This window comes from Meles meles, chromosome 5, assembly GCF_922984935.1.
Source record: "Meles meles chromosome 5, mMelMel3.1 paternal haplotype, whole genome shotgun sequence".
NCBI classification, from domain to species: Eukaryota; Metazoa; Chordata; class Mammalia; order Carnivora; family Mustelidae; genus Meles; species Meles meles.
The window spans coordinates 43714666-43730916 of NC_060070.1; the positions used below are offsets into that span (position 1 = coordinate 43714666).

Here is a 16251-nt window from a genome sequence, read left to right on the forward strand (position 1 = left end):
TTGTTTCATCTGTATCTCCTCATCACCTGTGATATCCCATCCAGTCTGTTCTCATAGCAGAGTGATTGTTTAAAGGTCTAAGTCTTACTGAGAGGGCTTCCTAAGTAAAAAAGACTTAGTGGTCTACAGGGCCCTAAATTACATGTACTCCATCCCACCTTATTTAATTCTAGTCTCACCTGCTCACCCATCTGTTCTGCTCCCTCTACTAGAATGCAATGAGCAAGATCTTTGCTCATGGAAGTGTACAGTGCTTGGAATAGTGCCTCAAGCATGGTATATGCTCAGTAAATAGTTTCTGAATAAATTTCAAATTACTTCAGGGTTTTCAGATTAGTTTTTCATTGAACAGAGATTTAGTGGATCAGAATATCCCATTTGTAAAGTATTTTGGAAGAGGTTCTGGATGAGGTTTGGATGTAAAGTATTAAGAAATAGACACAGAATTGAGGTGACTCTTAGGGCTGGCTTTGAGGGGTTTGTGCTCCATAATGATCACAACAAATGGGCTTCATGACCTTTAATTTTGTAGCTTTTCTGGGTATTCACTATAAAAACAGAACAGTTTCTGGGGCGCCTGGGTGGCTCAGTGGGTTAAAGCCTCTGCCTTTGGCTCAGGTCATGATCTCAGCGTGCTGGGATCGAGCCCCACATCGGGCTCTCTGCTCAGCGGGGAGCCTGCTTCCTCCTCTCTGCCTGCCTCTCTGCCTACTTGAAATCTCTGTCTGTCAAATAAATAAATAAGTAAAATCTTTAAAAAAAAAAAAAAACAACAAAAAACAGAACAGTTTCTATCCTGCTCTCTTACCTAATCTTTAATAAGAAAAAGTGGTTCACTATATGATGTGCATTTTGGGAGCATGAATTCAACTAAGTGCCCAGCAGGGCTACTACTACTTGGCGTGCCTCAGAGGTCAATCTGGTCTGTAGGAGGCCAGTTCCTCTGATTCTTAACTGCGTAAGCATTTTGCTATACAAGTCTTGCTGAAATTCAGAGTTTTTTTTTTTTTTTAAGATTTTATTATTTATTTGACAGAGATCACAAGTAGGCAAAGAGGCAGGCAGAGAGAGAAGAAGGGAAGCAGGCTCTTGCTCAGCAGAAAGCCTGATGCGGGGCCCGATCCCAGGACCCTGGGATCATGACCTGAGCCGAAGGCAGAGACTTTAACCCACTGAGCCACCCAGGCACCCCAAATTCATAGTTTCTAATCACAATCTTCTCTGGTGCCTACAGGGCACCATTTGAAAGCTGGAAGAAATCGCATTGTAGACATTGATGGTGTCTTCATATTAACAAGCATGAATATTGGAAAACCTTTCCCATCGCCGAATGCCTCACTTAAATAGGCAACAGATGGAAGATGCTCTAAGTCACTTACACGTTCTTTTCCCCAGATTTTATCAACTGTTAATCAAAAATGAAACACGTGAGAGGACACTTGGCTGGAGGGGAAGGACTATAGAATACTGAAAAAAAAAATACGGAGCAAGTTGCTGTGAAGATAAGTCATGGAGACTTCACAGAATAAAAATGGATTCTCTGTTATAATCATACCCATTTGGCAGAGGCCTTTAACACATGGATTCCAAAGTGTCAAAAGCCTCTATTTGTCCAGTTTCTTCCTATATGGTGGTGATGTTTGTGTCTGCATATCATAAACTCCTTTATTTCAAAGATGACAGCTCTTGGTGCACATTTGTACATGTATTTACTGCTTAGTAAGAAATCCTGGCATCTTTTAGATGATGATGAGAAGATATTTAGCTCAGAGTAATGCTGTTTCGGTAACTGTCTTTCTCAGAGCTCTACAGGGCTAGATGCTTTCTGTTCTGGCATACGGTTCTTTATTTCTGGTCCTTGGGATTTCCCTCTTTTTGAGCCTGGCAACATCTGACAATTTGTTTTTGGAGCAGGAAGAGGGGAAAGCAGCAGTTAACCATTAATGTTGTCTCAGCCCATCATGTCGCCAGAGGACAAAGATGCTCTATACTACATATGTCCTTTATACTCCGAAATTGAGGTTTAAGCTATCAAATTTCTTCATAATAAATTTTAAAATAATTATACATTAAATCTGTCCTCAAAGCACACACGAAAAGGCCTACAATTACATAGCACTAATGTTTGCGATTCAAGATAGTTCTTAATGAATTTGGATGTTTTCCTTGTGTTCATATCTGCGTGATAATTTTGGTGAGTTAGTGAATAATCAAAGATATATCCCAGAATTCTCATGGGAGTAGAATATTAAGTAATGCACTTGGAGGTATCTTTGTTTCACTAACTTGATGAGTTCTTGTCATGGAAGAGATCCATCCAGATGTCATTTCATTTGGGTTTTACTTTTTCCTCATTTGGATTTTTTAAGATTGAGATGTAATTTGTAAAGTCTTAGAGGCTGTACAACTCCATGATGGGTCATCCTAAAGTAGAATATTTACTGCCTTTAAGCATAAAGCTCAAGAGACTGGGATTTTTTAAGTTTTTAGGCTAAAAATAATGGGGCAGCAGAGGCAGTTTTAGAACCTATATAGTCACACCTAGGAGAAATCAACCTGTAGGATATTTATCTTACTCACTACACAACTTACTAAAGTGAGGAATGCCACTCCAAGAAGCTGGGGGAGCAAGAATGAGGGATAGTAAATCAAGTGTAAGACCTGGATAAAGGAATTTATTACCATTATAAACTATGTACGCTCAAGAACAATTTATAATTTAGTAATGACTATGAAAATTACAGTGATAATGTAGGAGAGGTTTTAGTTACAATGTAAGCATGTCATTTGCTGGGTTCTGAAGTACTCCAAAGGTGTCTGGATATATTCCTGTTTGGGGTTAACAGTCTACTTTCTGATCAGACAGTACACAAGGATTACATGCTTCTTGCCAGCAGTCTTCTGGTGGTATGTAAACATGACTGGTCTCCTTTTCTCTCTTAAACTTAATGTGGTATTTCTGGCTTCATTCACTGGCTTTCTAGCAGCCTCCCCATGTTAGCCTCGCCACATGGTCAGTCTTCTGTTTGGTAGGTTTTATAAATCCTAAAAGTTCTAGTTCAGAAACAGCTCTAATAAACCGAGCACTGGAGGCTATGGCTAAGGAAATTCACCACGTTATGTTTTTTGACATAAAGAAGTTAAAATCTCAATGTTAAAACATGCTTTGTTAAACTAAAGTACAGTTCAAATACATATGCTAAATTAAACTATAACCCTTACTAGAAAACATCAATGTAATTAGAATCCACGTTCATTAAGACACGAATGGTAAAGTACCTAACGCTTACCTAATTCTAATTTTCATAACACTATGAAAACTGCTTCCCCTTTAACTTCTAAAAGTACATAATCACCATAGAAAAATATAGAGAATTAAAATGACAGTTTTTGGACACTTTTGCTGAATTCTGGAGTATGACCTTGACAGAAGTTTTAGACCAAATATTTTATATTTGGTCTCATTTTAGATTAAATTTGGAATGGGAATTTAGAAACAAGTTATTCTGGGATGATATGTATTAGTATTAGTATTAACAAGTAATAAGATTGTTTGGAAAACATCTTTATAAATCTTGTTGGTCTAGAGAAACTATAAACTTAATACTCCATGTATACTTAGACATTACAGAACTGCTTTGTTAAAAGGATACTGGATAATTTCATTCCTTTCTTCTGAGTTTTCAGAACTTGCATCCATTTTTTCAGCAGCTGTCACAACTGTTGCAAAAGCCTTTTCAGAGACGAGACAGAAGAAAACAAAAATCTCTACCATTGCCAGATATTTTTTTTATTGTACTTGATGACTCTGTAAGGAGCCAGGTCAAGCTGCTGGAGCTGATAGCTGGCATATTTTTTAAATATTCCACCAAATTTCAGATTCTCAAAACTTCTCATTCTTAGAAGGTGCCAATTACATATATTTTTAAAAGGTGACATCTGTTAAGACCTTCAACAGAGTTAACTTTGTAATAGTCTTCTGAAGATGGAAAGAAATTATTTATCTTAGTCTTCGATTGCCTTGCCAAGTATTCATTGTACTTCCTGATTGCTAAATCTATTGTACAGTTACTCCGATATTTTTTTCTTTTTTGTGATAAAGGAAAAGCTAGTTAATAATACACTTTATTTTGTGGAAAAACAGAACCAACCTAAACTGTTTAGCTTTTGCTTACTGTTAACTGTGGGGTTAGATCATGTACTTATTTTGACCTGGCATGAATGCAGAATTGGCTTGGCTGAGGAGTGTGGAATCAGAGTGCAGGGGACTTGGAGTGAGACTATTGAGCAGTTAGCTGCTTTTCTGGAAGAGAGTTTACAGTGTGAGGTGATTATGCTTCCCAAACAAAAGAAAAGGGCATTAAAAAAAAAGATGAAAGATGAATTCCAAAGTCCCAAAAGTATAAGAACCCTAGGAGAACTGTCACTGATGGTTAGACAAATAGCTTACTCTGTTTGCCATGACCTACCTCTGACCAGTCCACAAGGTTGATTAGCCTGCTACACTCTAGGTGCAGTTTATATGCTATGCAGATGTCTGGGGCGACATTTGGAATGCAACCTTCTTCACTCTTCAGTGCTTCATTCTAAAAACAACAGTAAACTTAGATGACTACTTTTTAGAGATGATCAGGAACAGAAACAGACATTAATGAACCCCCAAACTAATTTAGTAAGCCAGTAAATGAAGTCCTGTTGGTTTCCTTTATTTAGTCAGTTGTGTTTACTCCCCAGTAGTTACCTAGTTCTTGTTTAGAATTAAGTCTTCGTTATAATCCCCTTAGCTCCTGATCACTAGAAGAATACTTGGGATCTGAAGAAAAGCCCATTTTTCATTTTAAGCAAATTATTAGTTTTTTATTTTAATGATACATTATTAATTTCTGAGGCCCTAATGCATTTTTGGTTTCCGTAAAAAGTTTATGGACTTCCTGGGGATTTTCAGTAAAATGCCACTTCCAACATTTGTGATTATAGCAATAATTACACCCTATTAATACCAACACATCACTACCAAGGCTGTAAGATAGCTCTCCGAGAAAACACTAGATTGTCAAATGCTGCAGATCCTAAATAATCCCTACGAAAACAATCAGTGTGTGTTTGTTTTTAAAGACTGATTTATTTGGCAGTGGGGCGGGGAACAGTGGGCAAAGGGAGAGGGAGAAAATCCTCAAGGAGACCTTGCACTGGGTATGAAGCCCAACTCACAACCCTCAGATCACTACCTGAGAGGAAATCACGAGTTATCACTTCACCGACTGAGTCAGCCAGGGGTCCCAACAATCAGTGTTTATAATATTTATTCAAAATCCATGGTTATTGAGAAAGTGTCTCACACATACATACACACAGAAATTGTAATATATCCTCTTAGACTCCTAAAATCGTACCAGATCTCTTCTGTGACCTACCATTAAAGAGAAGAACTTTAATTTGTGGTTTATATAATAAAATTATTTTGTGCTTTAAATATAAAATTATTCAAGCTCTCCACTACCACCATCATCGAAAATCACTGACTTATATTTTCCTATTCAGTATTAGCTTGTAATGCTTAGCATGCTTGCTTGAGTGCCTTTTTGGAATAGGAAACCAGTATACTGGAACATTCTTCGTAGATTTTATGGAGTCTAAAGAACTTTTTGAAAAAACCTGAAAGGGGCGCCTAGGTGGCTCAGTGGGTTAAAGCCTCTGCCTTCGGCTCAGGTCATGATCCCAGGGTCCTGGGATCCAGCCCTGCATCCGGCTCTCTGCTCAGCAGGGAGCCTGCTTCCCTTCCTCTCTCTGCCTACTTGTGACCTCTGTCTGTTAAATAAATAAAATCTTAAAAAACAAACAAACCTGAAACAGGTATAATCCTGTACTGCCAACTCCCCAGTCATTAGGACTGCAAATTTACAGTATTTTTGTGGTAAATAAAGCCTGGGGTGTGAACTAAACTTCCAGAGTGATGAATCTGCTTCTTACCTTGAGATAATAATAAGGGTTGTTGAGCGCAGTGTGGAGGGCGATTCTTGGCGCTGCGTTCAGATGCTCCCGCAGGGTGTGGGCGGCACTGAAGTACACCACCTCGTGCAGGGGCTGTGTCTCTGGCGGCAGAAGGTATTCTCTGAAACAGCCAAAGTGAGGTATCCACTTTTAGATAAGCACACGTTTATGTTCAGTATAACATCTTTCTCAATCCTCTGTGGAAGATTGAGCAACGAACTTAAAAAGCAAAATCAACAACCAGAAACAAACAAATGAAACAAGAGCCAAAGAGCAAAGTTAGTACAGGTTCACTCAGAATTGTACCTCTTCCATGTAATTTTTAAAACTCACATTCACTTGAGTTTAAGAAACCATATTTTAGTTCTCAGTTAAACCTTTAGGAACGAATGCACCTAAATCACATTTCTGCTCAAAACCTTAAAGCCAGAATTTCTTAAGAGTATTACTGAATACTTTCTTAAAGTAATTATTTAGAAAACTGAGATAGCCACATTCCTTACACAGCAGACATTTAACTCTCGACAGTGTTTAAAAACACGCCTCAGACATAGAATTAAGAATTTAGGAAATTCTTTTTGGATCCCAGAAAATGTTTTAATTGATATGTTTCACAGAAATGGTACCTGGAAAGTTTTTGTATGTTAGAATTAAATTTTACTTTAAGAAGGCAGAAAAGGCTGTAAGTTTTAGCTTTAGAATATTGGAAAACAAATTGTTCATCATTAAAATTTCAGTTAGACAAACCACTATAACTTGGGTTTTTTTCTCCAATTTATGAGTTAGATGACAACCTAATTTTAATGAAATCTGAACTTAGGAAATAAAGCATTAAAAAGTTCACTTTCAGTGTCTAATGAGCCTATGAGCTTGCCTGTGCCATGACAGGCACTTGGGTAGCCTTGAGGGAGCAAACTGGAAGGGAGAAACTTTGGCAAACACAACCCGAAGGTAAGAGTAATATGTCGCTAACTTGAGTAAAGTAGTTAACTTACATGCCTTCATAAAGATTTGGGGCTCAGTCCAGTACTGGGCTTTAAATATTTTGGCCACATGATGGATTTCTGTCAGCTCCTTTTCCCACCAAGTGCAGGCAGAACAAAGCAGCTGCCTCAGCCCAGCCACCAGGGAAATTACCGTCTTCCTCTGGATCCTAGATTTTTCCCATCCTGGGAGAAAATCCCACTACACTTGTTCCACCTGTGTGGTCAGTGGCTTTGAGGAAGAGAGGAAGGGGAGAGGTATTAACCATGTATATCACTCCTCCCCATCTCAAGAGAACTCCTGGCCCCCTGCTCATTCCACTTGTACATGCTACTGCTCCTTCCCTAGAGTTAAGCAGAATAAAGCCCATTTGGGTTTTGTAACATCAACTGCCTCCCTAGCCAGCTAGCTACCCATTTGTAATTTCTGACCGTAAACTCCTCTACACCAACCTCAGGCTGTTTCTTCCCAATCATTATAATGACTGTCATTAAAAGAACCTAATGAAGTCCTGTTATGTAATAAGGACTGGAAATCAAACAAGCCAAGCAGAGTCAACTTCAGAAAAATTATCTCACATTTGTACTCTCTGCCCTCTTTAGAATCTTTAATGTTTAGAAATTTAGGTAATTCCTGAGGCAAAAGGACTTTCTGGATCTCATCGAAGAACCTCCATCAGAGGCAAAATAAAATATTTGCCTGTTTTGTTCACACTGGTTGCTACATTAGTTGGCCACCACCAGTGACAAAACATCATACATGAGAATTTGTGGCCAACTGCAAATGCGGAGATGAGCAGAGATCTCCTGCAGCTTACCTGCTGTGAGAAGAAGTAAGCAATGAGCCCAGCACTGGAGCACTGCATGGTGCTCATTTTGGATTCAGATCAGAGTTCACAAACAAAAGAGAGATGGTTCTGAGGAAATGGGTAGGGACCACTTAGTATCAACAAGGGCTGCAAAGCTGAAGCTTGTATTTTGATGAAAACAGTAATGTAGAAAGTAGCACTTTTATTCTCCGTTCTCAGGAGTTTCATCAAGAGCTGCTCATGGTGAAGTGGGAACTCTGGCTCTTGGAGTCTATTGCTTATATTTATCTCTAACGAACATCTTTTCTCCAGGACTCTAAGCTCTGTTCAAACACCTGTGATGTGGCCTCCTTGGAGAAAGTCAGGAGAGATGGAGAGACACTTCTGTTGGACATCTCCAGACCAGGACTGTGCGACTTTCCCTAAGTCCTAGCTTCTCTCTGGGTTTTAGCTGCCACATGACTCCTTACGTCTGTTTAAGCTCTAACATGCTACAATCCCAATCTCTTCCTACCTGGGAGAGTCAATCTTGATAAAATAGTAAATCCTGGTATGGAAAACTCTATGATTTCACAACACAGCACAATTCAGTCATGCTCACCTTTATTTCAATAACTTCTCAGAAAGGTTAAAAAGTCACACACAGGTGAAAGATCATGGTCAAAGAGCGAAAGGAATGGTTGTCTGATTTCAGAGCCTTCAATTTGGGATTTGCGGGAATTCAGAAAGGAACCTGACATCTGGCCTATAAATTATGCTAAAATACACTATAATTTTTTTCCGCAATAGCAATGGTCACAACTTGGTAAAAGAAAGGAGCCAGATATCTGAGCAAGAAACTACCAGAACAGGAAAGCCCAGCAGGGCAAGGTTAACTGTATGAGTTCTAAAAGGTCAATCCTGGCCAGGACACAGTTCCGTATATTGCATTGCATCACTTGTACATGACACATTTCTCACTTTAACCTTCCTTTTGTCACACTTGGTTGATTATCTGGACCTCCTCCATAGCATTAGTAATTTCTCTCCAATGATTAGGAACAATGACCCTGTTCCCACACTGTCCTAGAAATGGAACTTTTCACTTTTAAGAGGACAGGTAATTTATCAGAAAACTACTCTCTGTCTTCAGTGACTGAGCTGTTCTTTTCAGTACTTGATTATATTCAGTGCCTAATCTGCTGTTTGAACTGCTATTAAAACCCAGAAGCAGCAATGACAAATAAGTTTTTTCCTATTTTTTAAACTATTAAATCATTTTGTTTTTCACATTTCTTTTTCCTATAGCATGTCCCAACTGCTTGAAAGGCAGCTTTTAGGGGGTAATTTCACACACTTACATAAAACTGCCTTTTGGGAAATCTGTGAATTAGAATGATCTGTGTTTCCCAAAAAGGAATCCTATTTTAAAATACAGGCAGAGCTAATGGACTTCTAAATTACTATGAGTACATTTCTCAACATGAAGGTAGTCCTCATAAGATGCACTCCTATTCCTTAGAATGAAAGTCCTTTACTCGGGATAAAAGAGGACATTATGGCTAGCCTGCTCTGTCTTCCGGGCTTGGCCCAGATCCAGCATTCTCCCACCAAAGAAGGAACAAGGATAAAGTGCAATGCAAATACTCTGTTACTAGAAAGGGGAAAAAACACTCACTTTCGTTTTCACCCCCATCCCGCCCCCTACTCCAGCCTAAAGAACTAGATCAAATTTGAATTGTGTTCTTGAACTGGCAGTAAAGGACTGAACTAGTCATTTGATCAGACATCTTAATAAGGATGAAAAATGAATCAAAATTACAATTCTAAGCTGTCTAGAGGGACCTGAAAAGAATAAAGCCTAGGGGCGCCTGGGTGGCTCAGTGGGTTAAAGCCTCTGCCTTCGGCTCAGGTCATGATCCCAGAGTCCTGGGATGGAGCCCCACATCAGGCTCTCTGCTCTGCAGGGAGCCTGCTTCCTCCTCTCTCTCTGCCTGCCTCTCTGCCTAGTTGTGATTTCTCTCTGTCAAATAAATAAAAAAATATTAAAAAAAAAAAAAAAAAAAAGAATAAAGCCTAATCTAATTCAGGAGAAAGTGCCCTGGACTGGCTATGGACAGCTGTCACTCCAGTGTTGTTGGGAAACTAGCCTGACTTTTAGCTTTTAAGAGCAACAGACTCACCTCACCAGACTTTCAATGAAGTTGACAACTTTTTCTCTGAGTACTTCAAACCTGGTCTGCTTCTTACTTGTTCTTCTTAATTCCTTCATTTCCAATAAGGACTATGAATGAAAGAACATAGTCTTTCTGGTGATTCTGCAACAGAAAATTCCTCACAGGGAGTGCTAGGTCCATAAACAGAATGTGTAGAGAATGAACCAGATCAAAATGGGTTTTGATTTTTAAGGTCTAGAAAGAATCCCTCCTAAGTATCTTGCCTCAAATATGTATCAAGTAGATTTTCAGGGAAAGAGAAAAAAGATAGCTCACTTTATTGTTATCATGGTAGAGTGCCACCAATCCACAACCCCATTACTTCAGTTAAGAGAAAGACTTAACACTCAGAGAAAGACAATTATCATATGATCTCTCTGATATGAGGAATTTGAGAGGCAGTGCAGGGGGATGTGGGGGGAAGAGAGAGAGAGAAAAATGAAACAAGATGGGACCAGGGAGGGAGACAAACCATAGGAGGCTCTTAATCTCAGGAAACAAACTGAGGGTTGCTGGAGGGGAGGGAATGGGTGGCTGTGTGATGGACATTGAGGAGGGTATATGCTATGGTGAGTGCTATGAAATGTGTAAGCCTGATGATTCACAGGCCTGTATCCTTGAAACAAATAATACATTATATGTTAATAAAAATAAAAATAAAGAAGAGACTTAAAAAGAAACAAAAACAGCCTTAGCCTTTGTCCATCTAAATAGAATAAATTCAATGTGTTCTGTCTTGCTTTGACTGAAAACTTACTCTACATTTATCGTAACTTGATATTATGATACAAAGAAGGATCTCTGCTTTGGCAAAGAAGATCATAAACTTAGAAATATCTGAAAAAGATTATGTTGGACATACTGTGGCTCAGTTTCTACTCTCTACTGAATATGCATTTTTAAAAAATCAAGAAAAGTATCTAAAATTAATGGATTAGGCTCTTTTGGGTTTCTCTGACCAAACCAAAAAAAAAAAAAAAAAAAAAAAAAAAAAATCAGATAATTAGATTCCTTTTGGCAACAGTGTTCCCATTTTTTCCTTACTAGTAGTTGATTCTTTTTTTTCTCTCTGAGGCTAAAGGAAGAGATCCCACCTATGTTGGCTAATAAATTCCTCTCTAGTAAATTCCACTCTTCATAGATACAGAGTGAGGACGGCAATGGACCAGATAAACAGGATGTTCAATTTATAAGTAAGTTACAAAATCTGCTGTGTTACTGGTTGTGGTTTAAAAATTAAAAACAAAACATTTAGGCAGAGCTAATCTAGAGCACACACTGAAAAAAAGGAGTGCCAAGATGCAGTTGGAAGGAGAAGTTACCTTCTGAAGATGATAGAGGTCTGTCTTCTGAAGCCCCTTTGGCTGTGACCCAGAAGTATCTTCTTCTTCTTTGGCTTCTAATTTTTAATAGAAAACCAATATATAGCAACTAGGGTAAATCCATTCAAATCAAAGAGAACAAGTATTTCTACTACTCCAAGGGAAATAAAGTTTCATCTATTTTTTTCCAATGTGGCAAGGCATCAAGGTCACATCAAATTAATGATTTCCCCCAGAAGCTGAAGGTCAGTAAGTATTACCTAATTATGTCGCAGAGATGGCTTCAGCAAACCAGCAACTGGATTTTAAAAGCATGACCACAGTGAAAGCAAAACAAAGGTACGTACAAAACCCCACAAGCCAAGAGCAAAAAACTCCAATTCTTTGTGCTGTTGTTATAAATGGCTTTTTAAGAAACAAATTTAAACTGTATTCCTTTGATTATGCCAAGACCGTAAACAACACAAACACACACCCTGACAAACCCAGCCTCAACCTTCCAATTCACTATTTTTGACACAAGGCTACTTGAGTATGAAAGATGTATTGTGTAAAAGACTTGAAATAATCTACTAAAACAAAGTGCACCATAGTTCTTTGGCAAAAGGAACAGAAAACCGTATCTGGTAAAAGGTGTAGTTGTGCTTCTAGACGGCATGAGGCTCTAAAAAACCCTTTCCTCATAAGGGCAGGTTTTAGGAACCTCACACTCACATGGCTTATTTGGACCAAATCTAAGACAACAGGATGCTACTACAGAATCTGCATCATTCTCAGTCAATTTCGCCACGATGGGTAATTTCTGGTTCAAGAAAGATACAATTTAAGATTAAAATATCTAATAAATTCTTTGTCCCATTTCATTAACACAGAGCAGAGCCTTAAAAATAAATCTGATATGACATTCTGACTTACTTAACCCTCCAAATGTAATTTTAAACCCAGACTATAAAATGCAGCAAGCATTAAGGAACCAGAAATAGCATATAGCCAAATATTTGTACTTGTCCAATGTGGGGAGTTTAACTTCACTTTATTATTAACAATGTGTCATTTTGAGAATAAAGAAATACAGATATTTCTTCAAGACATTAGTTTTGCTCCAACTTGTAAAATTCTTTACCTTTTGAATGGTAACAATCTTAATCTCCAACCTTCCCATTTCTAAAAGCTGCATTCCTTTTTTAGTATGCCACAGAATTTGTTTCACCAACTTGTTAATTTATTGTGATATCTGAAGTTTTAATTTAGACAAATATGAGTCCAATTTTGTAAGACTGAAATTTACCTATTTACTTATATTAAGTTTTTTACCTAATTTGTGTCCTTAAGGGTGTCCCCTCACTGTCCTAGTGGCCACATTTAAGGGGCATTTAAATTATGAATGAAAGAAAACAAAACAATGAGTTGGTTTAAGAGAGGTGGGCTCTAGCCTGGGCGCTAGCACTAGCTACCTGTGGGATCCAGAGCAAGTTACATTCTCTTCCTGGGCTTTAGTTTCTGTTTGTAACTGAACTCAATGATCTCTATGATACTAATTTCTAGTCCTTTAAAATTTTATGATTTGAAAAATGGCTTGGCTCATGCTGTAGTGCAAAAGAGCAGCGCCTACAAAAAACCTGAAGCAAACCCTCTGACTACTGTACTTTCTCATTCTGGCTGCTCAGGTCACTCCAGGCAAGCAAACTGTCTCTTCTTCTTCCACTGACTAAGCACTCATCAGGTACCTAGCATTGCAGCTGTGGACAGATATGGAGGGAGTTTGGCAAAAGCAGTTTCCTTTAATTCAAAGGATTCTCAAGACAAAGGAATCCTTGCCAAATAGAGAAAGGATTGATACAGACATTCCAAGCGAAGTAGTTTCACCATGCCATGTCCCATCTATGGGTTAACATACCAAGCTGCCTCTTTCCCTCACCTCCCAAATTACAATTTCCCTCTAGGGGGAAGTAAAGGGTGCACACTTGTTTTATTTGTTTTACCAAAAGAATGCCATCCTTTAGTGCCAGAAAAGAGCAAGAGCCCATGAAAAGTGAATGGTCAGGATCAATCTATGATGCCCTATGAGAACACAAAAGTCTGCCTGCATTAGAAAACAGAACCCGATCACCTATACACAATCAGGCTACGCCTGCACTCAGCGAACAGAATGATGGCGTGGCAGTCTGGCAAAACCAAGGAAACTCTAACACTCCAACACTGGGGGATGCCAGGCTGCCTCAGTTCGTTTAGGACTGAAAGACTCCAGTTTTCATAAATCCGATTAAAGCCGACCTCATGCATATTTTGGTAATCAGCATACCAATGAGCCTCATTGCTGTGAAAGTGGTTCACGGCTATTAATTTTTCAGGCTTACAAATGATTTATGCAATGTTTTTGAAATCTATAAAGAACTTGATGAAATGCTTAAGAAAAAAACATCTAAAAGGAGTCCGTAATTATGATGCCCTGCTACTCTCTCCAATCTTTTTTATTTCTTTTTGTTTTTTAAAGGTAAGTCCTCTAAACTGTCCGTCTGGAGGAAGAATTTTTTTTTGCCTGCCCATTTGATGCTTTTATTGTTTAAACCAAATCTGGAAGAGAACGATTTGTCTTATTTTTGCTGGTCAGGATATGACATTCTGAGGGTTGGTATGCTGACTGACTGTGGACTACTTTATCTCTTCATCTCTGAAACATCAGAAGGTGGGATTTTTCCATGCCATTTTATTTAAATGACTGTCATAACCAGTAGAATTGGCAAGATATTATATTCTCACCATCAAGACTCTCAAACTGGGCCAGAAACTCCTCTATTCTCTTTGCTGTGCTCCCAAGCTGCTTTTCAGAAGAGGACTTAAAAACCTGGAAACATTTCTGAAGTATGGTCATCAGTTCATCCTTTGCCAACATCCTGGAACAGAATCAGTGACAGGAGATATACTGTAACTGGAAAATTAATATACTTAAAAAACACTGTCTGCATATTAAATGTTTCAATGGTGTAAATTCTTCACTAGTAGCTACCAAATTTGGGGGAAGAGATCTTCTTCAACATACATGACATTTCAGAAATATTTAGAAAAGTTCTCATGATGAAACCCAACTTAGAAAATGTACAGAGCTCCGTGCTCACAGCCTGACGGCAGCACGTACACTACGTTTATAATACGGAGCAAGCTACTAAACTCCTCTGACCCTTGGTTTCCTTGTCTATAAAATGGAAATAAGAATTCACGCATCTCACAGGTCAGACGTAGGCTTAAAAATTAAGTGAGAAGATGCATTTGAAGACTCTAGCACAGTGCTTACCACCTAGTAGGCATTTAAGGTTAGTGTCCCTTTCCTTCAGCTCTAAGTATGAGACAGAATGTCTGCTGAGGATACAACACACAGGCTACATGAAAGTTTGTTTGAAAGGATAAAAAAAAAAATCACAATCATTTCTCTAATTATTACCATTTTAGCTACATTTTACATCTTCTATGGGCTTTATAAACATCAGTCAGTAAATCCACTAAACTTTAAAAGAGGTAAGCAATTCTCTGTGTTTTATATAGCACAGGTGGAATGGTTGTATAACTCATTTAAGGCCACAGAGGAGATCTTTGTTAGAAATGGAGAGAACACAGATCTTCTAAAATTAGGATCCCATTCCCAGAATCATTACTTATAGGATATCTCCACTAAGATCATATTCAGTAACAGAATGAAATGGAATTAGGTCAATATTAATAATCATTAAGTGCCATGACACAAGTATAAAAATTATTCTCAGCAAATGGACCTAAGTAATGAAGACTATAATGATTGTAAGTTCTTATATTAATCATGAAGGAACACTCAGACAAATCCAGAATGTGGGCCATTCTACAAGATAACCATCTTAGGTTTGACATTTTTCATAATAAAAAACCTGGGAAAAATACTAATATTACTAAGTTAGCTAAAAGATATAAAACTAAGGGGTGCCTGGGTGGCTCAGTGATTAAACGTCTGCCCTCAGCTCAGGTCACGATCCCAGGGTCCTAAGGTTGAGCCCCGCATTGGGCTCCCTGCTTAGCGGGAAGCCTGCTCTTCCACTCCCCCTGCTTGTGTTCCCTCTCTTGCTGCCTCCTCTGTCAAATAAATAAAATCTTAAAAAAAAAAAAAAAAAAAGATATAAAGCTAAGTAGACTAAGACTATTGAGAAATTAAGCTGGTTACTTCAACTAAACTTTAAACCCAAACCTAAAAATTAAAAAAATGTCAAACAGCCAATAAATATGGAAACTGGTAGGTAGGGGTGGACAAAAGTAAACTTCTGCCCAGTTTTAAGAAAAACTACAAAACCTTCTCTTCCTCCTTCCACAACAATAAAATATTTATCCGAAGTATTAGTAATCTTTACCTGGGAATGAAAGGCAACTAACAGGTCAAAGAAAATTAAGCCAACACATTTAATTCTTGATTACATTCGACATTATTTAAAATGTCTGGCTTTCTGTTGCCTAGATGGAATTAAATTGTTGAGAGTTAACTCAAAGTCAGATACGCTTGAATAATCTGTTATACCTAACCTTTAGCCCTACTCAAATAGCCAAGATCAGCATTTTCCAGATCCAAGGTACCACTGGCATGGGCTTGCTGGGAGGGACAGCAACCTGAGAACTAGCGGCCCAGGCTGCAGGCAGCCACACCTGGCATCTGTTTGCAGCTTAGAAAACGGAGTATTGAGGTAGGCAAAGCCCAGCCTACTACTCACTCTCAGAGCGCAAGAAAAAAAATGGCATTATGTCATATAATTTTGAAGTCAAACTTTATAGTTATACATAACTTTTAATGTGGCATTTGCTTGGATGGGGTAGATCCTTCACTTCAGATGTAAACTTCTAGGAATTCAGAAAGTTATTACTCTTTTTATTATTAGCCAAAGACAATGGTCTTGTAGTTTCCAGAGTAGCAAAAGATCTTACACTTAACCAAGTACTC

The 16251-nt window shown here is 38.3% G+C and overlaps 1 protein-coding gene across 5 annotated transcripts in view; it reads right to left on the bottom strand.

Moving 5' to 3' along the window:
• Positions 1 to 1168: 1168 nt before the first annotated feature.
• ORC3 (origin recognition complex subunit 3) overlaps positions 1169 to 16251 on the bottom strand; it is a 63276-nt gene continuing 48193 nt past the window's right edge. For 4 of the 5 annotated variants that reach the window (XM_046005813.1, XM_046005816.1, XM_046005814.1 and 1 more), the window contains 7 exons: positions 14061 to 14194; positions 11301 to 11377; positions 9946 to 10046; positions 5971 to 6112; positions 4470 to 4586; positions 3654 to 3733; positions 1169 to 3086 (listed from right to left, as the gene is read on the bottom strand). In XM_046005813.1, coding sequence (XP_045861769.1) covers positions 2981 to 3086; positions 3654 to 3733; positions 4470 to 4586; positions 5971 to 6112; positions 9946 to 10046; positions 11301 to 11377; positions 14061 to 14194 — 757 coding nt within the window. In that variant the 3' untranslated portion in view covers positions 1169 to 2980. The remainder of the gene's footprint in view (positions 3087 to 3653; positions 3734 to 4469; positions 4587 to 5970; positions 6113 to 9945; positions 10047 to 11300; positions 11378 to 14060; positions 14195 to 16251) is intronic. The other variant, XM_046005818.1, reaches the window with a different exon arrangement.